Consider the following 26363-nt stretch of genomic DNA (forward strand, 5'->3'; position numbering starts at 1 on the left):
CCTAACAAGCTTATCAGAGAAGCTTAAGGATCCCGGAAGCTTTATGATACCATGCACATTAGAGGGTACTTGTACCAAGACAGCCCTATGCGACCTTAGGGCAAGTATCAATCTAATCCCTGCATCTACTATCAGAAAGCTCGGCTTGGCTGAAGAGGTCAAACCTACCCAGATATGTCTTCAACTTGTTGATGGCACCATTAAATATCCATCAGGCATAATTGAGGACATGATTGTCAAGGTTGGGCCATTTTCCTTTCCCGCTGACTTTGTAGTGCTGGAAATGGAGGAGCACAAAAGTGCAACTCTCATTCTAGGAAGACCCTTCCTAGCAACTGGACGAACCCTCATTGATGTCTAAAAAGGGGAGGTGACCTTAAGAGTCAATGAGGACGAGTTCAAGCTGAATGCCGTTGAGGCAATGAAGCATCTAGACACATCAAAAGACTACATGCGTGTTGATATTATTGACTTCCTGGTAGAGGAGATCAACATGACTAAGAGTCTCAAATCAGAGTTAGAAGATATCTTCAAAGATGTCCAGCCTGATCTGGAGGAATCAGAGGAAATAAAAGAGCCTTTGAAATTTCCTCAGGAAGAGGAGAAACCTCCTAAACCTGAGCTCAAACCACTACCATCATCCCTGAAATACGCATTTCTGGGAGAAGGTGACACTTTTCCGGTGATCATAAACTCTGCTTTAAATCTACAGGAAGAGAAAGCACTACTTCAAGTGCTAAGGACACACAAGGCAGCCCTTGGGTGGTCCATAAGTGATCTTAAGGGCATCAGCTCAGCAAGATGCATGCACAAGATCCTATTGGAGGACGATGCTAAGCCAGTGGTTCAACCACAGAGGCGGCTAAATCCTGCCATGAAGGAGGTGGTGCAAAAAGAGGTTACCAAGTTACTGGAGGCTGAGATTATTTATCCCATTTCTGATAGCCCCTGGGTGAGCCCTGTCCAAGTTGTCCCCAAGAAGGGAGGCATGACAGTGGTTCATAATGAAAAAAATGAACTGGTTCCTACAAGAACAGTTACAGGTTGGCGTATGTGTATTGATTACAGAAGGCTCAATACAGCCACCAGGAAGGATCACTTTCCTTTACCATTCATAGACCAGATGCTAGAAAGACTAGCAGATCATGAATACTACTGCTTTTTGGATGGCTATTCAGGTTATAACCAAATTGCAGTAGATCCTCAGGACCAAGAGAAAACAACATTTACATGCCCTTCTAGAGTGTTTGCTTACAGAATGATGTCTTTTGGTTTGTGCATGCACCTGCAACCTTTCAAAGGTGCATGCTCTTTATCTTCTCTGATATGGTAGAGAAATTTCTGGAAGTCTTCATGGATGACTTCTCAGTATTTGGAGATTCATTCAGCTCCTGCCTTGACCATTTAGCACTTGTTCTGAAAAGATGCCAAGAGACTAACTTAGTTTTAAACTGGAAAAAATGTCACTTTACGGTGACTGAAGGAATTGTCCTTGGGCATAAAATTTCAAACAAGGGAATAGAGGTAGATCAAGCTAAAGTTGAAGTAATTGAAAAATTACCACCACCTGCCAATGTTAAGGCAATCAGAAGCTTTCTGGGGCATGCAGGATTCTATAGGCAGTTTATAAAGGATTTTTCAAAAATTACAAAACCTCTGAGCAATCTGCTAGCTGCTGACACGCCATTTGTGTTTGACACAGAGTGTCTGTAGGCGTTTGAAACTCTAAAAGCTAAGCTGGTCACAGCACCAGTTATTTCTGCACCAGACTGGACATTACCATTCGAACTAATGTGTGATGCCAGTGACCATGCCATTGGTGCAGTACTGGGATAGAGGCATAACAAGCTTCTGTATGTCATTTATTATGCTACCCGTGTTTTAAATGATGCCCAGAAAAATTACACAACCACAGAAAAAGAATTGCTTGTAGTGGTTTATGCCATTGACAAGTTTAGATCATACTTAGTAGGATCAAAAGTGATTGTGTACACTGACCATCTGCTCTTAAATATCTACTCATGAAGCAGGATTCAAAACCCAGGCTCATAAGATGGGTGTTGCTTCTGCAAGAGTTTGATATAGAAATAAGAGACAGAAAAGGGACAGAGAACCAAGTGGCTGATCATCTATCCCGGATAGAACCAGTAGAAGGGGCATCCTTTCCCTCTATTGAGATCTCTGAAACCTTTCCGGATGAGCAATTGTTTGCCATTCAGGAAACACCATGGTTTGCAGACATTGCAAAATATAAAGCTGCAAGATTCATACCCAAGGAGTACAGCAGGCAACAAAAGAAAAAATTAATTACTGATGTAAAGTTCTACATGTGGAACCATATCTCTATAAGAGATGTGCAGATGGAATAATCTGTAGGTGTGTGCCTAGAGAAGAAGCACAGAAGATCCTATGGCATTATCATGGATCACAATATGGAGGACATTTCGGAGGTGAGCGAACAGCCACAAAAGTCCTCCAATGTGGCTTCTACTAGCCCACTCTCTATAAAGACTCTCGAGAGTTTGTGCGTAACTGTGACAGCTGCTAGAGAGCTGGTAATCTGCCTCATAGTTACGCCATGCCTCAGCATGGGATCTTAGAGATTGAGTTGTTTGACGTATGGGGTATTGACTTCATGGGGCCTTTCCCACCATCATACTCAAACACTTATATTCTGGTGGCAGTCGACTATGTATCCAAATGGGTAGAGGCCATTGCAACATCCACCAATGATACTAAGACAGTGTTGAGGTTCCTCCAGAAACATATTTTCAGCAGGTTTGGTGTCCCTAGAGCACTAATCAGTGATGGGGGCACTCACTTCTGCAATAAACAGCTTTACTCTGCTATGGTCCGATATGGAATTAGCCACAAGGTGGCAACTCCATATCATCCACAGACAAATGGGCAAGCTGAAGTCTCTAATAGAGAACTAAAAAGAATCCTGGAACGGACTGTAAGTACCCGTAGAAAGGATTGGGCAAGAAGCTGGGATGACGCTCTGTGGGCATACAGAACAGCATTCAAGACTCCTATAGGGACCTCTCCATACCAGCTTGTGTATGGTAAGGCCTGTCATCTGTCTGTGGAACTGGAGCATAAGGCCTACTGGGCAATCAGATTCCTAAACTTTGATGCCAAATTAGCTGGAGAAAAAAGATTGCTCCAGCTGAATGAGCTAGAGGAATTCAGACTCACTGCTTTCGAAAATGCCAAGCTTTACAAAGAGAAAGCAAAAAGGTGACATGACAGAAAACTGTCATCTAGAGTCTTTGAACCAGGACAGAAGGTTTTGCTGTTTAACTCTAGGCTCAGATTATTCCCCGGGAAATTGAAATCCCGGTGGAGGGGACCATATGTGATTACAAGTGTGTCACCATATGGCTATGTGGAGCTTCAAGACATTGATTCTAATAAGAAGTTCATTGTTAATGGACAGAGAATCAAGCATTATCTTGAAGGCAATGTTGAGCAAGAATGCTCAAAGCTAAGGCTAGATTAAAAGCTCAGTAAGGTCCAGCTAAAGACAATAAAGAAGCGCTTATTGGGATGCAACCCAATTTTTTTACTTATCTATGTTAATTTTTTGTTTTTGATTTTTATTTTATGTTTTCTTTAGGATGATGATCATGTGGAGTCACCAAAATCAAAGCAAAATAAAAAACAGCATTAAAAATAGCTCACCCTGGAGGAAGAGCTTACTGGCGTTAAACGCCAGAAACAAGCACCAACTTGGCGTTAAACGCCAATAAAGGGAGAAAAGCTGGCGTTTAACGCCAGAAACAGGCTACAGCTTGGTGTTTAACGCCAAAAACAAGCAGCAGTCTAGCGTTAAAACGCCAGGATTGCACTCTAAGGGCGTTTTGCACGCCTAAATGGAGTAGGGATGATAAGTCCTTGACCCCTCAGGATCGGTGGACCCCACAGGATCCCCACCTACCTCACCTCTTCTTCTCTCCTCTTCACACCTTTCCATAACACTCTTCCCTAAATACCCTTCACCTATCAAATCTTACCCTCTTCTCCATAATCTCTTCACTACTCACATCCATCCACCATAAAACCCTACCTACCTTACTATTCAAATTCAAACCATATCCCTCCCAAACCCACCCCATCATACACACTCAACCCCCCTTGGCCGAAACCACATATCTCCTTCCATCTCCTCTATTCTCTTCTTCTTCTACTACCTTCTTTCTTCTTTTGCTCGAGGACGAGCAAACCTTCTAAGTTTGGTGTGGTAAAAGCGTTGCTTTTTATTTTTCCATAACTATTTATGGCACCTAAGGCCAGAAAAACCTCTAGAAAGAGGAAAGGGAAGGCAAAAGCTTCCACCTCTGAGTCATGGAAGATGGAGAGATTCATCTCGAAGGTCCATCAAGCCCATCACTAAGAAAAGGATGGAGCAAACAAGAGAGCCCACTCATGGACCTCAACAAGAGCATGAGGAAATTCCTCATCATGAAATTCCTGAGATGCCTCAAGGGATGCACTTTCCTCCACAAAACTATTGGGAGCAAATTAATACCTCCCTAGGAGAACTGAGTTCCAACATGGGACAATTGAGGGTGGAGCACCAAGAGCACTCCATCATTCTCCATGAGATTAGAGAAGATCAAAGAGCTATGAGGGAGGAGAAACAAAGGCAAGGAAGAGACATTGAGGAGCTAAAGCACTCTATAAGATCTTCAAGAGGAAGAACTAGCCGCCATCACTAAGGTGGACCCGTTCTTTAATTTTCTTGTTCTCTATTTTTCTATTTTTCGTTTACTATGCTTTATGTTTATTTATGTTTGTGTCTTTATTACATGATCACTAGTGTCTAAGTGTCTAAGTGTCTATGTCTTAAAGCTATGAATGTCCTATGAATCCATCACCTTTCTTAAATGAAAAATATTTTAATTACAAAAGAACAATAAGTACATGAATTTCGAATTTATCCTTGAAATTAGTTTAATTATTTTGATGTGGTGACAATACTTTTTGTTTTCTGAATGAATGCTTGAACAGTGCATATGTCTTTTGACTTTGTTGTTTATGAATGTTAAAATTGTTGGCTCTTGAAAGAATAATGAAAAAGGAAAAATGTTATTTGATAATCTGAAAAATCATAAAATTGATTCTTGAAGCAAGAAAAAGCAATGAAGACCAAAGCTTGCGAAAAAAAAGAAAAAAGAATGGCGAAAATAAAAGAAAAAAAGAAAGAAAAAGAAAAAGCAAGCAGAAAAAGCCAATAGCTCTTTAAACCAAAAGGCAAGAGCAAAGAGCCAGTAACCCTTTAAACCAAAAGGCAAGGGTAAAAGGATCCAAGGCTTTGAGCATCAATGGATAGGAGGGCCCAAAGGAATAAAATCCTGGCCTAAGTGGCTAAACCAAGCTGTCCCTAACCATGTGCTTGTGGTGTGAAGGTGTCAAGTGAAAAGCTTGAGACTGAGCGGTTAAAGTCGTGATCCAAAGCAAAAAAAAAGAGTGTGCTTAAGAACTTTGGACACCTCTAATTGGGGACTCTAGCAAAGCTGAGTCACAATCTGAAAAGGTTCACCCAGTTATGTGTCTGTGGCATTTATGTATCCGCTGGTAATACTGGAAAACAAAGTGCTTAGGGCCACGGCCAAGACTCATAAAGTAGCTGTGTTCAAGAATCAACATACTAAACTAGGAGAATCAATAACACTATCTAAATTCTGAGTTCCTATAGATGCCAATCATTCTCAACTTCAAAGGATAAAGTGAGATGCCAAAACTATTCAGAAGTAAAAAGCTACTAGTCCCGCTCATCTAATTGGAGCTAACTTTCATTGATATTTTAGAATTTATAGTATATTCTCTTCTTTTTATCCTATTTGATTTTCAGTTGCTTGGGGACAAGCAACAATTTAAGTTTGGTGTTGTGATGAGTGGATAATTTATACGCTTTTTGGCATTGTTTTTACATAGTTTTTAATATGATTTAGTTATTTTTACTATGTTTTTATTAGTTTTTATGAAAAATTCACATTTCTGGACTTTACTATGAGTTTGTGTGTTTTTCTGTGATTTCAGGTATTTTCTGGCTGAAATTGAGGGACCTGAGCAAAAATCTGATTTAGATGCTGAAAAAGGACTGCAGATGCTATTGGATTATGACCTCCCTGCACTCGAAGTGGATTTTCTGGAGCTACAGAAACTCAATTGGCGCGATCTCAACTGCGTTGGAAAGTAGACATCCAGAACTTTCCAGCAATATATAATGGTTTATACTTTGCTCGAGTTTTGATGACGCAAACTGGCGTTTAAATGCCAACTTCCTGCCCTATTCTGAAGTTAAATGCCAGAAACAGGTTAAATGCCACAAACAGGCTGCAACTTGGCGTTTAACTCCAAGAGAAGCCTCTACACGTGTAAATCTCAATGTTCAGCCCAAACACACAACAAGTGGGCCCCGGAAGTGGATTTCTGCACTATCTGCATCATTTACTCATTTCTGTTAACCCTAGCTACTAGTTTAGTATAAAAACTACTTTTAGAGATTTATTTTACGTCTTTGGACCACTTTTACGTCTCGGTCATTCTAGTTCCCCCTCTGGGGCCGAAGAAAATGAACACCATTATCACTTATGTATTTTCAACGGTGGAGTTTCTACACCCCATAGATTAAGGTGTGGAGCTCTTCTGTTCTTCATGAATTAATGCAAAGTACTATTGTTTTTCTATTCAATTCAAGCCTATTTCTTCTCTAAGATATTCATTCGCACACAAGAACATGATGAATGTGATGATTATGTGACACTCATCACCATTCTCACCTATGAACGCGTGCCTGACAACCACTTCCGTTCTATATGCAAACAAGCTTGAATGTGTATCTCTTGGGTTTCTAATCTAAGATTAAAGCCTTCGTGGTATAGGCTAGAATTATTGGCGGCCATTCTTGAGATCCGAAAAGTCTAAACCTTGTCTGTGGTATTCTGAGTAGGATCTGGGTTGGGATGACTGTGACGAGCTTCAAACTCGCGAGTGTTGGGCGTAGTGACAGGCGCAAAAGGATTAATGGATCCTATTCCAACATGAGTGAGAACCGACAGATGATTAGCCGTGCGGTAACAGCGCATTTGGACCATTTTCACTGAGAGGACGGGAGGTAGTCATTGACAACGGTGATACCCAACATGCAGCTTGCCATGGAAAGGAGTATGAATGATTGAATGAAGGCAGTAGGAAAGCAGAGATTAACAAGGAGCAAAGCATCTCCATACGCTTATCTGAAATTCTCACCAATGAATTACATAAGTATCTCTATCTTATTTTATATTTTATTTATATTTTAATTATCAAACCTCATAACCATTTGAATCTGCCTGACTGAGATTTACAAGATAACCATAGCTTGCTTCAAGCCGACAATCTATGTGGGATCGACCCTTACTCACGTAAGGTTTATTACTTAGACGACCCAGTACACTTGCTAGTTAGTTGTGCGGAGTTGTGAAAAGGAGTTGAGATTACAATTGTGCGTACCATGTGATCAATATCTAAAAGGGAAGAGGAGACATGTGACACATGAAATTAATAGTTGCATTGATATTAGATTTATAAATATATAAAATACAAAAATATATAATCACTGATTTTTGTTGTTGATTTTGGTATACAATTAGTGTTTCTAATTAATCTCAATGTATTAACTAGTCTTGTACTGTTCATAAAAAAAGTGAATTTGGATTAAAAGCTAATATTATGAATTTCACTTAAGGTGTTTTTACTATCTATTTTTGTCCAAATTAGACAAATAAATCTCTACTATTGGCGACGTCAACTATTTTTAATGAAAGAATTTGACGTGTTCAACGAAAACAAATTTTAAGAACCTATTTAATACTTTTTTTTTTAAAAACAAATTTATATAACAAAATTTTTTATTGTCTAAATGGGCAGCTTTAGGGGTGTTCGAGGTGCGATTTGGTTTGGTGTTTGAAGAAAAAATCATTCGATCCGATCGTCTAATTAAACTGCGGTTCAGTTTGGTTCGATTTTTTTATCAAAATCATCCGAACCAAACCAAATTGGTTTGGTTTGGTTCGATTTGTTCCGTTTTCCAATTAATTACAGAAAAAAAGTCTTAAAATATTGCAGGAACTACTAGAGCCAAGAATGAAATATTAAAAAATTGTGAAGTATAAGCAACTAACAAACATTAGTATGTACACTTCTCTTCAAACATTCTTAATTTCATGTACTGACAGGAATTGGACAAAATGCAGAAATTTCTACTGCAAATTATACAACTTTTCACTTTCACCATTAACAACAAAATGTTGTGAAGGCTATGACATTCATGACAAATTAATGGAACTTCTTCAGTAAAAATCAAGTTTAATTAATCATGAAAATGAGCAAGAGCTGAGGGCTGAGGGTGGAGCAAAATACATTTTAGGAAGGGAAAGATAAGAGCCAGAACTATTCCTCTAAATAGTTTATAAAAAGAGTAGTATAATAATACAGAATCAATATATATAACATCTTAAAAATACAAAAAGAAAATATGTTAATCCATTAATGACAGCATAAAAATAATAACTAACAACCAACTAAAAGGTGAGAACCAAGTATATTGGTACTGGTACGTGTTTAACCAATAACCAGCAGAAGCAGAAGCAAAAATATCAATAGGTTGAACATAAAAAATCAAGGAAAAAAAATATTAACAACATGGGAAAGATTGAAACTATAATGGAATAAAAGATCGCCGAATCTGTTGTTTGGTAAGTTTTTCACAGCATTGGACCCAAATCCTCGATTGAAGCCAATAAATCTATCCCGTGCCACAATCCCTGCATCAATGAAACAGACTTCCAAAAATCAATAACAAATACATTGAACAAATATACTAAACAAATAATTAAAAAATCAGAAGCATAAATTCAAACAAATACATTCAACAAATATATTCAACAATGAACAACAATCAGCAACAAATATATTCAATAAATACCTGACTTGGAGGCTCTTTATTTGACTCGGTGGACTCTGACCTTTGACGGTGCTGGGAGGGGCTAGGTTCAGCACTGCTGGGAGGGGCTGGGTTCGGCGCTGCTGAGAGGGGTTGGAAGAGCTAGGTTCGGCGCTGCTGGGAGACAAACATAGCTAAAACCAGCATGTCATAGCATCACAAATTCACAATCCAAGAGAGACACAAACAAAGACAAACATAGCTAAAACCAGAATAAAAAAATATAATTATACAATTCACAGATTCACAAATTACACATAACTTTCTGAAAATTTTTTGCTTCAAAAGTAATCCCAAGTTACATTTCATAAGATTAATACAATAGAGAGAAAGTACAATGAACGATTAACTGAATTATTTGAACTAATGCTTCAGGTCAAATTATCAAAATCACAAGCATAAGTGCATAACCATCAAAGCTATGAAATTTTTTGTTATACAATCTACACAAAATACAATGATTAAACATGGCATAATCCCATGCATAATTAGCATCGATATATAATAAACAACCAATTGAACAATTATTTTATCAGAAAAAAAATATTGAAAGCCAAATTACATTATTTCTTCAACGCAACATGAATCAAATCGTCAAATTCTATGTGTGATAAACCCTAGGATTTGATATTAGAAGAGAATACTGAAAGGAAAAAAGAAAGAAAACTAGGTAGAACGTTACCTGGTTGAAAATTAGGGTTTATGAAGGGTGAATTGAATGGAATCAAATGTTGGTGACTCCTCTCAGTTCTGAAAGAAACGAAGAATACTGTTCGTGGAGGACGACGCAGCTCCTGGTGCGTGGAGGAGACGGCGGCTGCGGGGCGTGGAGGACGAAGAGGAAGGGGGGAGAGACAGAACCCCGCCGAGGAGAGGAAAGCACGATGAGGAAGGTCGGAAGAGAAAAGACCGCGTCGAGAACTGAGACGAGGGAAGTGTGACGACTGACGAGGAAGGGTCGCCGAGAGGGTGCTATTTGGCGATGTCAGTGGCTGAGAGGACGACGGCTCTATGGAGGGTGGGTGGAGGAGTTTTTGGCGCTGCGAAGTGGTTGAGGACTCAAGGGGAGACGGAGAGTGGAGAGAGTTGGGGAGTGGGGACTAGGGTTGCTGAGTGTGGGAGTGGCGGCTACTTGAAGAGTTGGGGTTGGGGGGTTTGATTTTTAGGGTTTTTTCAAGTAGTCGGTTTGGTTAGGGTTTTCACTATTAAAATCGAAAATCGAACCGAACCACAGAAAAAACAACAAAATATCATTTTTTTCGGTTTTTTCGATTTTCAATTTGTTCGGTTTTCGATTTATTTAGTTCGATTGATCGGTTTTATTCGGTTTAGATCGGTTTTGAACACCCCTAGGCAGTTTACTCTTGTTTTTTTAGACTAATCATTCATAGAACCCCTAACTAGCATGATAGGACATTCCGGAACGCAATTTATTCTGAATTCTTATATACCCTACCCACATATGTATATATCAAGGAAAAACAAAGAATGAGGCCTATGGAAATGACCATGATGTCCTCCATCCAGCATGCTCTAAGCCTGTAAGCAGAGCGCACCGAAGCCAATTATAAGGAATTTGACTGCGAATGGCGCAGCAGCGAAGAAAACACTAAGGTCCATTATTGATGAGGTCTGCAAATGTTTTCTGATAACAAAATCATTGTATTTTTACTTTTCTTTTTAAAAGTTAATAAGTCAAGTATTTTTCTCAATTGTAATATATACTTTTGATCAACATCAATAAGATAGAGATAGTCAATTGATTACTTTTTAAATTATGTTCTTTCAATTAGTTAATTAAAAGTAATGTAATCCAAGTTTGATTGAGAAATGAATGATTAATTTGTAGTGAAAGGAGGTCAATAGGAGGTCAAAAAAAGGTCAAGGGCACAGAGCACAATTCGTTAATGGACGGTGACATGACCTAATAATAATAATCTCGTTCATGTAAGTAGCATTAACAACTAATTTTGTTTCATACTCGGTTAATGAAACGTATTTAAGCAGAAAATGAAAGTAGTGTGTGTTAAATAAAAGTGGAAGACTTGGAGCGTGCAGTGCATAGAGTAGTGGCTGTTATGATGATTTCAAATTGATCAAAGTGTCTTGTATACTCTCTTGGGATTGAAGGGAAAGGATTTTTAATCATGGCATATGGAGAGAGAGAGAGGGAGAGAGAGAGAGAGTACTCTTCATTCCTGTAATTGCACAATTGATTGGGAGCTGGGTATATATATAAAAAATTATTTAATTAGTTGAATAATTATTTAATTTGGAACAATATTACATGTCAAATAAATATTATCTTTTTTTATTATTATTTGATCAGTAATAATTTATCTTTATATTTTTAGATATTTTATACAAAAAAAATATAATTTATATCTATATTTATAAAAATTTTATACATATAAATTAATATAATTTATATTTATATTTTTAAAATTTATACATATAAATTAATAAAATTTATTTATTAAAAATAATTTAGTGTTTATACAGACTAAATAATAGCCAAAACATATTAAAAGTTGTTTACCCAAAAATTTCTCATATAAAAAATTAAAATGGCACTAATTATTTAATTAGTTGAATAATGAAAAAAAAAAAAAGTGGGGTGGTGGCCGGCTAATGAATACATAAAGGACAAAATTATATACTACTTAATTAGTAATTAATTTATTAAGGGTCGAAAGCAAAGCTGCAAGGTGCAAGAGGGAAAGGGGGAAAAAGTAGTGAAGTTGAAAAATTGAATAATTAAAAGTCAGAGAGAGGTATGGGGTATAGATGCTACTACAGCTACTCATGACCCTCTCTTCCTTCCTTTTCAAGGATACTTTACTGTGACAAACGAAACAAAGAAAGAGTAAAGAAAGGGTATGTGTTAGTGACTTAGTTCCGATATCCATTGATGAGAACTAACACAGTGCGTGCCAGATTCCCTTCATCTATCTATCTCAGTGATGAGAGTATATATCCTTGGGATTTTCAATCACCTTAATTATTCCTTTTAAAACCACCCATTATTGTCATTAATATGGAATCTCCAAATCTCCATCAACATCCTTCTTCATCTTCCTCATCATCATCATATGGATCCACCACCCACCATTCTTGGACTCCAAATATCACTTTGTAAGTAGTAGTAGTAGTCCATGCTATTCTTACTTATATTACACAGCATCAATGAATGAATGCATCATGCATCTAGTTAGGGCTTTTAATTTGTCCATATTCTAATCGGATTATCTTGTGAATGTGTTATTGAACAGCCACATCCAAGAAGATAACAATAATAATATTAATATTGGGGTCCCTCTCATCCAAGATCATCACCATCACTTATGGACGACAACTACAACAACTACTAGTAGTGGTGATGATAATACTGCACAACCAAGCTGCTTAAGCTTAAACACCACCAACCACATCACTATTAATCATAATATGCTAAACTCTCATCATACACCTCCTCCTCCTTCTTCAACCGTCGAATTCTCAACACACGATGATGACAAGCTCTTGCTCAAGACGTTTTTCTCTGCGCAAGATTTCTACTCCAATACCGATACTACTACTACTACTACTTTCTGTGGAGTACCTTCTAGTAGTAGACGAAACTTTAGTCACATTTATCCCACCATAAATATCTCTAATAATATCAACAACCACTCATCACCATCACCATCATCTTCTAGTAATAATATGACCTCGCACTCCTTCGATCTACCAGCTTTCATGACAACTACCACTCATGGCGGCGGTGCTGCTGCACATCAACAAGTAGATCTTGGTCTTGCTACATTTTCCGACAACCATCTTTCTTTTCATCTTGATCATCATCATAGCCAGCACCACCGCCCTACTCACGCCTCCTCGCCGCCCTGCAGTAACTCTACTACTTCCACTACTGCTAATAATAACAGTCATGTAAGTTTGTTATTTTTCTCTTCCTTCTTTTCATTTCTTTAACTTGGAAGTTGGAATTACATATTCATTGTTAGATGGCATGCATAACCATTATTCTCGCTCTTGACTCAATCAGTCACTTAGTTTAATCAGTTAGTTAGTTCAGTTAATTAGTATGCTTAGGTAGCTTATTCACTCGATGAACTCAAATTGAAGTGATGATGTGAGTTGTTCCTTGTTCACTACTTCATTTAGATCATTACCTTTCCTTAAAACAATTAAGTTGTCATCAATACTCGGCGAGGTATGTATACATAAAAATACTATGTACATATTAAAATTCAATCGTCGTGTATTTATGTATTAATATATACATATATTGTTTAAATTATTTTCATTGTGTATTTTGTATTCTAATATATTCTATATACGAATAATTGATTTAAGAGGAGTGTTAGGAGACAAGCAATTTTTGTGATTTGTAGTCATCAAATAATCATCAATGATAATTTTAATAGTATGAGATTAGTGTGAGATTTCATTCAATAACTCACTTTTTATTGCTGGTTACATGCTGGCCAGAATTTAAAAAAATTGCTGCCATATACTTTTCCATTGATTTAATAGCTGATTTTATATTACCATGATGAGCAGCTTCAAACAAAAACAAACTCAAAGATAGTTTCTTATGCTACTAACAAATTTTATTACAAGGCTTCAAAAATAAAAAGGAAGACGAAGAAGAGAGAATATACTAATTCATGAAGTTGACTATAGAGGCAGCGCATAAGTTTTTGAAACAGAAAAAAATAAAAAGGAAAAGCAGAAAGCCTTTAATTTTTCTCGCTACACTATGAGTTAGTATACCCTTAATAGCTTTAAAAACTGGACATATCTCTTTAGTGAAAAATTATCTTCTTTTTCTTTTGCTATGTCTTCTCTTAATCTTTTCTTTATCCTTTTCCTTCTTGAAAAAGACTTGCCCAGTGGCCACTACAATAATAATTATTCGGCTTTTCTTTTCTTGCATATGTAGCCATCACAATACTTCTCCAATGGCACTGTGGACACAAAGAGACCCTGCACTTCGATAATGGACACAAAGGCTTCTCAATCTCTAACAGCATCCAAGAAATCACGATCCGAATCGCGCCCTTCATGCCCTCCCTTTAAGGTGCCTTGTGCACTGTTAGCAATATTAGTACATTATTGATTAGCGCAGGATTATTGGGTTTACTTTAGCTAATTAAGATTATGTATGTATGTAACTTGATTGGTGGTTTAATTTGTGGTTTGAAATATATAATGAATTGTTCAGGTTAGGAAAGAGAAATTAGGAGATAGGATTGCGGCTCTTCAACAGTTGGTGGCTCCTTTTGGTAAGGTAAAGTGCTTGCTTCACAATCATCATCATGAGTAGTTCGTAGTTCTTCAAATTGTATGTTGTGTAGCTAGGGTGCAGTAATTTCGAGTATTATGATTAGGAAAAAACTTAGATTATAGATAAAAATATTAAAATGATAATTTAGTCAAATGTATAAAATTATTTAATAATTTTTAATTAGAATTATTTTAGTATAATAATGTTATGATAATTATGGTAATTATGATATTTTTAAAAATTGTTGCTAAAATTAAAGTAATATTTTTTTATTGTTAATAAAAAACGTTACTTAAAATAAGTGTTATCAAAATATAAAAAAAAATATATAATTTTAATTTTAATACTTGTATAATTACCATAACATAATTATATTAAAATTTATTTTTTAATTATCAATTTTACATAAAAATTACTACATCTAAATCTTAACTTATAGTTAATTGATTATATTGTTTGTAATGAACAACACTTTAAATGAGTACTATTGATTGATGAGACAATAAGTAATGTATTAATTTATGACGAGTTTTAATTAACTTGTTATATATGAAGTTTATTTTTGCTGTGCATTGAAAAAATCATTGGTAGCATTGGCAAAGAGAGAGAAGCAGGCGTGCAATAATATATTGTTTTGGACTAAGGTTGATATTTAATTTGCAGACCGACACAGCATCCGTACTTATGGAAGCAATCGGATACATAAAATTCCTTCAAAGCCAAGTAGAGGTATGTAGCCTCATAATGTTTCCCTTTTGAGACACAGACACGTACACATAGATGAATTATACCGTACACATGTTCTTATACTATATACCTATATACATGGTGGGCACTCTTCTAGTATTATTCATGCCCAATGTGTGTGTGTTTGCCCAATAGTAACGTAATTGGTTTTTACGAATTCTTCTTCATCGTGCAGACACTGAGCGTTCCATACATGAAGCCAACACAGAACCAAACCAACTCCAGAATGATGCAAGGGGTAACAACTCTTCTTTTTTTTTTTTTTTAAGTACATACATATTTTTTAAAATTATTTTAATATAATAATCTATAAATATGATAATATATATCATCAGGTTTCAACCATAGGCGGCGGAAATGGGGAACCAAAGCAAGACCTTCGAAGTCGAGGCCTTTGTCTGGTGCCATTATCATGCATGTCTTACATAGCAGGTGATGCCAGCAATGACGCGTGGCAACAATCAAACTTTGGAGGAGCAACTTAGTAGTAGCTACTACGTTTTTCTTTTAATTAAAATCAAATAATAATCATAATTATCAGTATTATTCTGATTTCAGATATATTCTAAGCAAAAGCAAGTCTAATTCATCCGTTTTTTTAATGGGGCAAACTTGGTCTTCTCTCACAAGGAGGCTAATATGGTTGGCCAAGTTTGCTCCATTAAAACATCATGTACCATTAATTTTATACGATTCCATGCATTTTGCCAGTTTTTTTCTTTTTGTTTCTTTTATTTTAAACTTCAATTTTACAGCCACGTTTAATTTATCCATCAAGTGATGAATTTGACTACAAGTTTTTTATGTACATTTTCGATGGTAAAATGTGTTGTATATTTGTGTTGTTATGTTTCAAACTTAATCTCACATAGGACACTCTAGTGAATATATATATAAGTCTTTATATTTTAGTGTGGAATATTTATGACCAAAAGAAATAAAAAAATGTGCTACTGACCTTAGCATGTTAAGCGTGCGTTAGTAACAAGTTTTCATGCATATTAACAAGCTGAGTCTTCATGCATATTAACAAGTTTTGCTTGCAATAATTTAATTAAGAAGAAGAATTAATTTGCTCTAAGTATTCTGAAAATATCCGTGTGGATTATATTTATGATTCACCTCTAATTTTAGAGGATTTTTTTCAAAGTCATTTTATTATTTACGGATAGGACGATAATAAATTTTGAAGGACATTGTCTATGATTTATGATAAATTTGTTTTAATATTTTTTTTAAGAAAAATTTTATGTGGTCATTGTTTTTTTTATAATTTTAGTCATTATTTAGCGGTCATAAATATTAAATTATTATTTATGTATGTAAATTTTAAAAAATATTGATCTAAATTATATTTATTTATGTGTATAAATTCTGATAAATATATATATAAATTATATATTTTTTATATATAAATATTTATAAATATGGATGCAAACTATTACTCTTAAGTGCTGGCTTAAAATAAAGATAAATCATACAAACAAATTAAATGAGGATCAATATTATACTAATATCCTAAAATGAAATGAATTACATGCATCTCCTAAAGTAATTATGTAAATCGAATCAACTAAATTCGATTTACGCTTTTTTAATGTAATTCGATTTACTACTGAACAACACGTATATAGTAAAGCGAATTAGTTTGATTCGATTTACTACTTGTATTAGTAGTAAATCGAATCTAATTTATTTGATTTACTACTATTACAATATATACATGTTAAATCGAATCTAATTGATTCAATTTACATTGAAAAAAGTGTAAATTAAATCTAATTGATTCGATTTATATATATAATCATTTAGGACATGTTTATAACGAAAATTAAAATAGGATATTGTCATAATTTTAAAGGTTAAAATGGTTTATAAGTGTGTTTACCTCAGAATCATGTGTGAAAAAATCACAAAATATTGGATGCAAATTATATTAATTTATGTGTACAAATTCTAATAAATATTAGTATAATTTTTATTGATTCTTATCTACAAATATCTATAAATATGTGTATAAATTATTATTAGCTAAATAATGACAAAAAATAATAAATTTTAATGATCTTCTAATATTTCTCTTCTTTTAATCTATATGTCTAGAAAAAAATTTATTTATATTTAAAATAACTAAAAATATTATTTTAAAATTCTATTTTCTAAAAAAAATGTTCATATGAGTAGATTTTACGTGAAATTTACAAGAGCGATATGATATATGTGCTTGTGATTATTAGTACACTAAATATTAGTTTTGAGTGTCTAATCTATAACTTAAATGATATAATTTTTTTATATTTACTTAGAAGTCGCGAGTTCAAGTCTCATTCCCAATTTTCAAAAAATATTAGTCTTGAATATTTCTAGTTATAAAATTTTTTTGGATTTTTATACGCTTAGCTTGAATCTTACGTCATTGATTAATTAACAAGAAAGTAATAGAATAATCAATAGAATGAATAGTAACTATATAGCATGGAATCTTAGCTAGGAAGCTAATTAAGATTTTCTAGTTTCATATGTTAGGGCAGAGTACCTTGACAAAGATCGAAAACATTTTGCATGTTTATTGGGCACAGAAGAACCAAGGTAGGTTGATTTCACCTGAAAATCAGTGGATGCATGTCTCACATTGTTTAAATTTCATTATATATATTTTTTAACCAACAATAATTATTCAATTTTATTATACGTATATCTTTTATAATAAATATTATTTTAATATCAATATTTTTTTAACAATTAAATACGTATTTTTTATTTTGTTAATTAAAAAATAATTTATATACATAATTAATTAATAATAATTATATTTTTATACAAATGTTAAAAGTATTTGATATATAAATAATATTTTTTATAATTATTTTAATAACTGATATTAACGGAGTTAACTCATGCATTAAGTTTTGGAGGGTTTCTATATGCATACACTACAGAACTCGATTCTACTCTTTATTTCCATCCAAAAATAAAGTTTCTGAATATATGCTCGACTTAATTAAAATACGCAAACTATATATAAAACTCACAATGATATAGTATTATTTTTATTGTAAGAATTAAAAGTTTCTTTCTAATGAAATAATTTTAAAGAAAGCAAATATATGTTTTGTTTAATTGAGAAAAGCTCGAAAACCATCAATTTTAATTATAATTATATTAAATGTATACTAAAATTAGTTATTAAAATTATTTATTATAATAAAATATATATTAAAATATAAAATATATATTAAAAATAAATTAAAGAATTTGTCATTTTATATATATATATATATATATTAAAATTAATTATTAAAATTTGCTATGATAAAATATATATTTTATATTAAAATATAAAATTAATTATTATATATTTAAAGATTTATTGTTGGCCAATAAAATATTACATATATAACAAAGCGAAATTTAAACCTTTAACACTTACTTAAACAAACTAATTCCAACTCTTTTTGGCCATGGTTAGTTCGGAGTTGAGCCCAAGAATTCCAAACACCAAAGACATGAATCATGATCAATATAAGAAAGCCAAAGGCCCAATAATGCTCAAACTGTGCTGGATCAAACCAAACTGACCCTTGACCAAAAAAAAAAACGAACTGACCCGATCTCACGTTCCACCAAATGTTAATATTAGGTTGTGTACATGGTTAGATGTAATTGGGTTTGTCCTAATTAGATTAGATCTTAAATATATATTGTGTCTATTTTTTAAACTTTAATTCGACTCTAAATTTAATAAAATTTAAATATTTTTGGGTCATATTTATACCGAGTTTAAATTGGATAAAAATCGAATCCTTAAAATTTTGATAATAATTTATAAAAAAACTTATTTATAAAGAAACTTATTTACGATGCACTTATTTATAAAGAAATTTATTATCGAAAAGTTGATATCTATATTTGAACTTAAATTTATTCATAAATTCTAATTTGATACTTCTTTGATCTATTTTCCAATTCAACATGTGTGATTAAAAAATAAAGCAATAAGTTTATAATATATAACATAATATTGGAATTAATTAAAATAATATAGGGTTAAGTATAATTTTAGTCTTAAAGTATAGGTCGAAAATTTTTTTTTGTCTCTAATTTTCTTTTGTATATAAAATCGTCCCTAAAATTTAAAACCAAGTTTTAAAATCGACATTTTTATTTAAATCTTAAAATTTTGAACCAAATTACTCATAACAAAAAATTTATTAAAAAAAAATAATAAGAGAAAGAGAGTGTTTCTCCTCCTGCAAATGAGAAAGAGAAGAATAAGAGAAAAAGAAGAAGAAGCTGTTCACGATCTACCTCTGCCTCCGCTTCCGCCGTCAAAAATTTAAAACCAAGTTAAACTTTAGAGACTATTTTGTATGTAAAAAAATGTTGAAAATGAAAAAAATTTTAGACATATATACTTTTTTTAGTTCTCTTAAGATGCACATAAACCAAATAAAATCGAATTTACTTTGATCCAGACGTGATCTTAAATAGTGACCGGACCGAATTTTCGAACCGAACCAAACTAAGTACATTCGTAGATAATATAATAATATCCGTAGCCTGCATGATTTGTAACCTTATCCATTTTAGTTTTACTCCCAAAAAAACAAAAAAGAAATGGAAAACAAAACTTATCCATTTGATGGGACGCGGTTGTGCACGTGGCAGCGATGAGATGATGTTAATCTCGTCAGGGCGCCGGCAAGTTCACCATCGATGACGCCGCATCATATTGGCCGGGCTGGCCGATGCTTCTATAACATGAAAAGACGTTAATGCCATTCCAGATAGAGCTATTTATTATTTTGATTAACTTGATCCTTTAAGGATATTTATCTGATTCTCGTTTTCATCGTTTCTTCCAAATTATGAAATCCATGGGTACCCAGTAACGAAACAAAAGAAAAAATAATATGTATTTTAATATTAGCTATTGCACACATATATATATATATATATATATAAAGAAATTTAAACTTTTGTAATTAAATAATTAAATTTATTTATAGTAATATAATACTTTTTATATAAACTTTTAAATATATATTTTTAATAAATAATAGCTTAATTATTAAATATATATATATATTATATAAATGTATTATTATTATATATTAAATATTATGGTTTAATAAAATATTTTAAATTAATATTATTAAAATATAATATTTAGTATATTTTCTACTTCTATTTTTACTTTTACTTTTTTTTTTAAAAAATTACTTCTTTTAACCGTATAAATGAAAAAATATTATTGAGTTAATAGTCAAAATCGTCCCTGAAAGATCCCGATCTCTATTTTAGTCATTGAAAGACAAAATTAATCGAAATCATCCCCAAAAGATACACGACTTGGCCACGTTAGTCCTTCTGTCGGTTGGATGATGATGTGTCACGTTAAGTGCCACGTGGCATGATGACGTGGTGGGTTAATACAACATGTCACAAGATGATTGGTTGACGTGTCAGATCAGTGACACCTGACACGCCACATGTCAGATCAGTCACTTGACATGTAAAAAAGTTATTTATAATTAAAATTGTCCTTAAAAGTTCAGACGTAAGTCATTTTCATCCTTAAAATTTTAAAAATTAATCAAATTAGTCCTTATATAATTTTTTTTATTTTTTCTTGATAATATTAAATTTAAAATATTTTTTGATACTACTAATTTTAATAGAAATGTAATTGACAAACAAAAAATTAGTAATTGTATCGTTTTTTCTTAAAAATTTTTCAATAAAATTATCTCTCTCCTTTTTTTGGTGACTATCTCTCTCCTTTAATTCTTCTCAAAATTTCTCATATTCTTTTCTATTCTAAAATATTTTTTTCTTACATTATTACATTTTGCTATATATATATATATATATATATATATATATATATATATATATATATATATATATATATATATATACTCAAAATTAAAATGTATATGTATTTGTTAATCTAAACAAAGTTATATGCTCAAAATTAATATTTATGTATGTTAACCTAAACAAAGTTATATCACTATTTTTTTTACTACATCTTTTTTTTTTCATTACGGTATTACTTACATATAGGATGTAATGATAGTAATATTAAAAGAAAAATTATATAATCTATCTCAAATATATGAAACACACAAAAAAAAGATATGATATTTGCATGTAGTACGCTTAAGAAGTAATTCGTTTAGTATATATAATAATAATAATAATTAAGCAACAAATTTTTAATATTTTGTAAAGTTTGAAATTGAAGCAAAATTTGTGGATCTTCTTGAATTTTGGCTTTTAATATCACTACCATTACATCCTATATGTAAGTAATACCGTAATGAAAAAAAAAAAAAAGATGTAGTAGAAAAAAAAATAGTGGTATAACTTTGTTTAGGTTAACATACATAAATTTTGATTTTGAGCATATAACTTTGTTTAGGTTAACAAATACATATATTTTAATTTTGAGTATATATATATATATATATTCCAGCAAAATATAATAACGTAAGAAAAATGTTTTATAATAGAAAAGAATAAGAGAGATTTTGAGAAGAATTAAAGGAGAGAGATAATTTTATTAAAAAAAATTTTAAGAAGAAAAGATACAATTACTAATTTTTTGTTTGTCAATTACATTTCTATTAAAATTAGTAGTATCAAAAAATATTTCAAATTTAATATTATCAAGAAAAAATAAAAAAATTATATAAAGACTAATTTGATTAATTTTTAAAATTTTAGGGATGAAAATAACTTACGTCTGAACTTTCAAGGACTATTTTAATTATAAATAATTTTTTTATATGTCAAACGACACGTGGCGTCACGTGTCACTGATCTGACACGTGGCATTAACCCACCACGTCATCATTCAATTGACGGAAGGACTAATGTGACCAAGTCGTATATTTTTTGGAGATAATTTCGATTAATTTTATCTTTTGAAGACCAAAATAAAGATCAAAATATTTTTCAGAGACGATTTTGACTATTAACTCAAACATTATTATTAGGTACATTCTAGGATGCATGTCTAAATTAAACCTATGTTATGACTTATGTGTAAGGCAATAAGGCTATGGAAAAAGACGTTTTTTTTTTTTTTTTTTAATTGGGTTCTTATATTTGAACTTTTGCTTGTATTTATTTTAGGTAAAAATATATTTCTTAGCCAATTTTTATTGTAAATATTTTTTAAAAGAACATGAAAATAAATCTTAGGGTAAATTATTTAGATAAATTGATTGAGAATTAAAAGTATACCAATGTTTTAAACTGAATTTGATTACATATATGTCTCGTTTAATCCTCTATGTAAATCAAATAAACTTATTCAATATAAATTTGATTCGATTTAGTATATGTATATGTTGTGCTGGTAGTAAATCGAATTAATTTGATTCAATTTACTATTGTACAACAGGATTTGGATCCTCTAAATTTTAAATTTTATTTTATAGGGTAAAGTGTGATCTCTCACCATTTATTTCATAGGTGGGATCAAGAGAAAATATGAGAGAGAAATTATTCAAAAGTGAGAGATCACATTTTACTCTCTAAAGTGAAAATTTAAAATTTAAAAGATCTAAATTAAATCAGCTTGATTCGATTTACTACTAATACAGATTATTGATATTTCTCACTTTTAAGTTAATCGTCATTAATTTTAAAATATAAATATCAATAAAAAATACTCCCGTTTAAATTCAAAGAAAATATAAAAAAATTAAAACGAATAAGAATAGAAATTCAAATTTTGTATTTTAGTTCAAATTCTAAAAAATTTATAATTTTACAAACTTATAAATTCAAAACGAAATAATAAACGATTTCTTAAAATTCGTTAAAAATTATCATTTGACTCATTAACATCTAAAGAATCATTGTCGAGATTTTTGATGTTGAAAAAGTTAATATAAAGTATAGCCCTCCAAGATGACATAGGAATTAAACCTTAAATTTTTTCAGAATAAAAAATAACAGATAGTTATACAATATTAAAATATCAATTATATTTATACAATATGTAATTTGTGAAAATATTATACTAATTAAATTAGTTTAATAATCTCCCACAGTATTATCCCATATTGTATAAATATTTATAAAATAATAATTTAATCCAAATTTGAGTTAGAAATAACGACATCAAAATATTTGTTCTACACTTAATTTCACAAATTAAATGATAATTTAATTAATATAATATTTTAATTATCTCACAAATTAAATATTGTATAAATATAGTTGATCTTTTTATATTGTATAACCATCTATTATTTTTTATTCTGAGAAAAATCTAAAGTTTATCTCATATACTACCTTGGAGGATTATACTTTATATTAATATTTTTAACATCAAAAGTTTCGATAATGATTCTTTAGATGTTAATGAGTCAAAGGATATTTTTAACAAATTTTTAGAAATCGTTTATTATTCCATTTTGAATTTATAAATTTGTAAAAATGTAGATTTTCTAGAATTTGAACTAATAAAATATAAAATTTAAATTTCTATTCTTATTTGTTTTGATTTGTTGATATTTTATTTGAATTCAAATAGAGGGTTTTTTTTTATTGACATTTATATTTTAAAGTTAATTATTATTAACTTAAAAGTGAGAAATGTCAATAACCTATATTAGTAGTAAATTGAATCCAATTGATTCGATTTAAAAAGAATATCAAATAAGACATGCATGTAACCAAATTCAGTTTATAACATCTACATAATTTTGATTCTTAATCAATTTATCTATATAATTTATCCTAAATCTTAGGCACGTGCAAAGAAAGACCTAGCACTAATTAATTCGATGAGTTATGTCATTTGCAACCTTTAAAGTTAAGTTTAGGTTAATTATAATTTTAAGGATGTTTAAAATTCAGCCTGGATCAAAAGCATATTTTGTTGGATTTAGATTTGTTATTTTTATCCTATATTATTTTTAGGTCGAGTTCGGGTTATGCTTTTGGTCTCCTAACCTAAAGTTATTCTTTATAATAAAAAATATATTTTAGAGTAAAATTATTAATATCATATTAGACTTTTATACTTTAATTAATATTTTTTATATTATACGGTATTAGTTTTGCTTTAAAATAATTTATTTTAGTATAAATATGATATAACATTTGTTAAAATTTAAATTTCTATTCTTATTTGTTTTGATTTGTTGATATTTTATTTGAATTCAAATAGAGGATTTTTTTATTGATATTTATGTTTTAAAGTTAATTATTATTAACTTAAAAGTGAGAAATGTCAATAACCTATATTAGTAGTAAATTGAATCCAATTAATTCGATTTAAAAAGAATGTCAAACAAGACATGCATGTAACCAAATTCAATTTAGAACATCTACATAATTTTGATTCTTAATTAATTTATCTATGTAATTTATCCTAAATCTTAGGCACGTGCAAAGAAAGACCTAGCACTAATTAATTCAATGAGTTATGTCGTTTTAAAGTTAAGTTTAGATTAATTATAATTTTAAGGGTGTTTAAAATTTAGCCTGGATCAAAAGCATATTTTGTTGGATTTAGATTTGTTATTTTTATCCTATATTATTTTCAGGTCGAATTCGGGTTATGCTTTTGGTCTCCTAGCCTAAAGTTATTTTTTATAATAAAAATATATATTTTAGAGTAAAATTATTAATATCATATTAGACTTTTATACTTTAATTAATATTTTTTATATTATACGATATTAGTTTTGCTTTAAAATACTTTATTTTAGTATAAATATGATATAACATTTGTTAAATTTAATTTTTAAAAATAAAATTTTTTTATTTTAATATATAAAATTTACAAATTTGTATATACTAATTTTATTTCAAATCGACTCACTTTTTTTTTGGTTGACAATCGACTTATTTTAACCCGTTTTATTTAGGATTGGGTCAAAAAATACCCAATAATTTTTTTGTGTCGAATCCGAATTTTATTAAACTTGACCCAACCCGACCATAAACACTCCTAAATTACATAAAGTCTTTGACCACTTTCTTAGAAAAAAATGACATTCGCTACCAGATAGAGGATATAAATATCGTGTGAATGCTAATGGTATGGATACATGGTGCAATATTAGCGACATACATTGTCTTTTTCTTGGTCTCAAACAATGAAAAAAAAATTGAGAGGATGTATTCTCTTTTTTTATTAATATTCAATTTATTGTCAATTTTTTTATATTTGATTATCAAGTGTAATTTTTTTTAAAATGACTTAAATGATGTGTTTATACTGTTGTGAATTTTTATAAAATACTACAAGAAAAGCATCAAGTACTGTTGGATTTATCGTCGTCCTGGATTTGACAGTATAAACGGCCTCAAAAACTGTTTACTGATGGATTATTTCCATCTGACACTAATTACTGACAAATTTTACGTCAATTTTTTCAATGGATTTGTCGAGATTGAATTGATGATTACCGTCAAATTAATCCAACGGTAATTTTGGCACCATTTCACATGTTTAGGAGCCAAGTTACCGTTGGATTTGTCCGTCAATATATCCGTTGGTAATTATTTTTATTTTTATTTTTTTGGCACAGTTAAACCACAATTAGTAGTCAAATTAAAAATCTTGTTAACAAAATTGTTAGCAGAAACCTAAAATTATCATAAATAAGTAAATTATTTTATTAAAAATAAATAGTCTGAATACGATAAAATGTCATAGAAGTAGAATATAATGAAGTAGACAAAATAAAAAAATAAATCCCTAAATCATACAGATCCGGATAATCGTCACCGTCATCGTCGTTGGGGTCCCCTACTGAGGCGGGAGAGTAGGTGTTGACGTTAGTGCCCCACCAGCGGCACTATTAGCACCGCTGCCTCTAGCGTGCATCTACTGGTTGCACATCTCCATCTGCTCTCGCAAACGATCTAGCTTGTAAGAAGGTCGTTGTACCTATGCTCAAACTGCTCCACTTGTTGGTGAAGCTCATGTGTCAGCTTCTGCACCTCTTGCCTCAAGTCGATAACTTCTTGGGGATCGGTAGGGCTGGTGGTGTAACACCTACCACACAGAGCTTTACGCTTAAGTTCGTAAATCAGAGGTGGTGAGGTATTTCGACCTCTAAAAGTAAAAATGAGTACATAGGTATATATGAAAAGAAATTTAACTAGGAGCTTGGAAGAAAAGTTGAACAAAAAGAAACTCGAGATTCGCATCACACTCGAAACGGCTAAGCATAGAAGAATATATAATAACGTACAGAAGAGATGAAGTACATAAATATAAGGAGTTCCAAAAAGATACATGTAACAAGCTAACCTTGATCTGCAAAATATAAATCCTGTTTCTCCAATTCAACCTCT

The 26363-nt window shown here is 31.4% G+C and overlaps 1 protein-coding gene across 1 annotated transcript; it reads left to right on the forward strand.

Moving 5' to 3' along the window:
- Positions 1-11702: 11702 nt before the first annotated feature.
- On the forward strand, positions 11703-15917 carry LOC112767175 (uncharacterized). Its single transcript, XM_025813062.3, has 7 exons — positions 11703-12127; positions 12265-12922; positions 13938-14075; positions 14220-14285; positions 14946-15011; positions 15205-15267; positions 15365-15917. Exons 1-7 carry the CDS (start codon positions 12030-12032, stop codon positions 15512-15514), a joined length of 1239 nt encoding a protein of 412 aa, XP_025668847.1. The 5' UTR covers positions 11703-12029; the 3' UTR covers positions 15515-15917.
- Positions 15918-26363: the final 10446 nt, after the last annotated feature.

The sequence above is a fragment of the Arachis hypogaea genome, chromosome 17 (assembly GCF_003086295.3).
Source record: "Arachis hypogaea cultivar Tifrunner chromosome 17, arahy.Tifrunner.gnm2.J5K5, whole genome shotgun sequence".
Taxonomy (NCBI): Eukaryota; Viridiplantae; Streptophyta; class Magnoliopsida; order Fabales; family Fabaceae; genus Arachis; species Arachis hypogaea.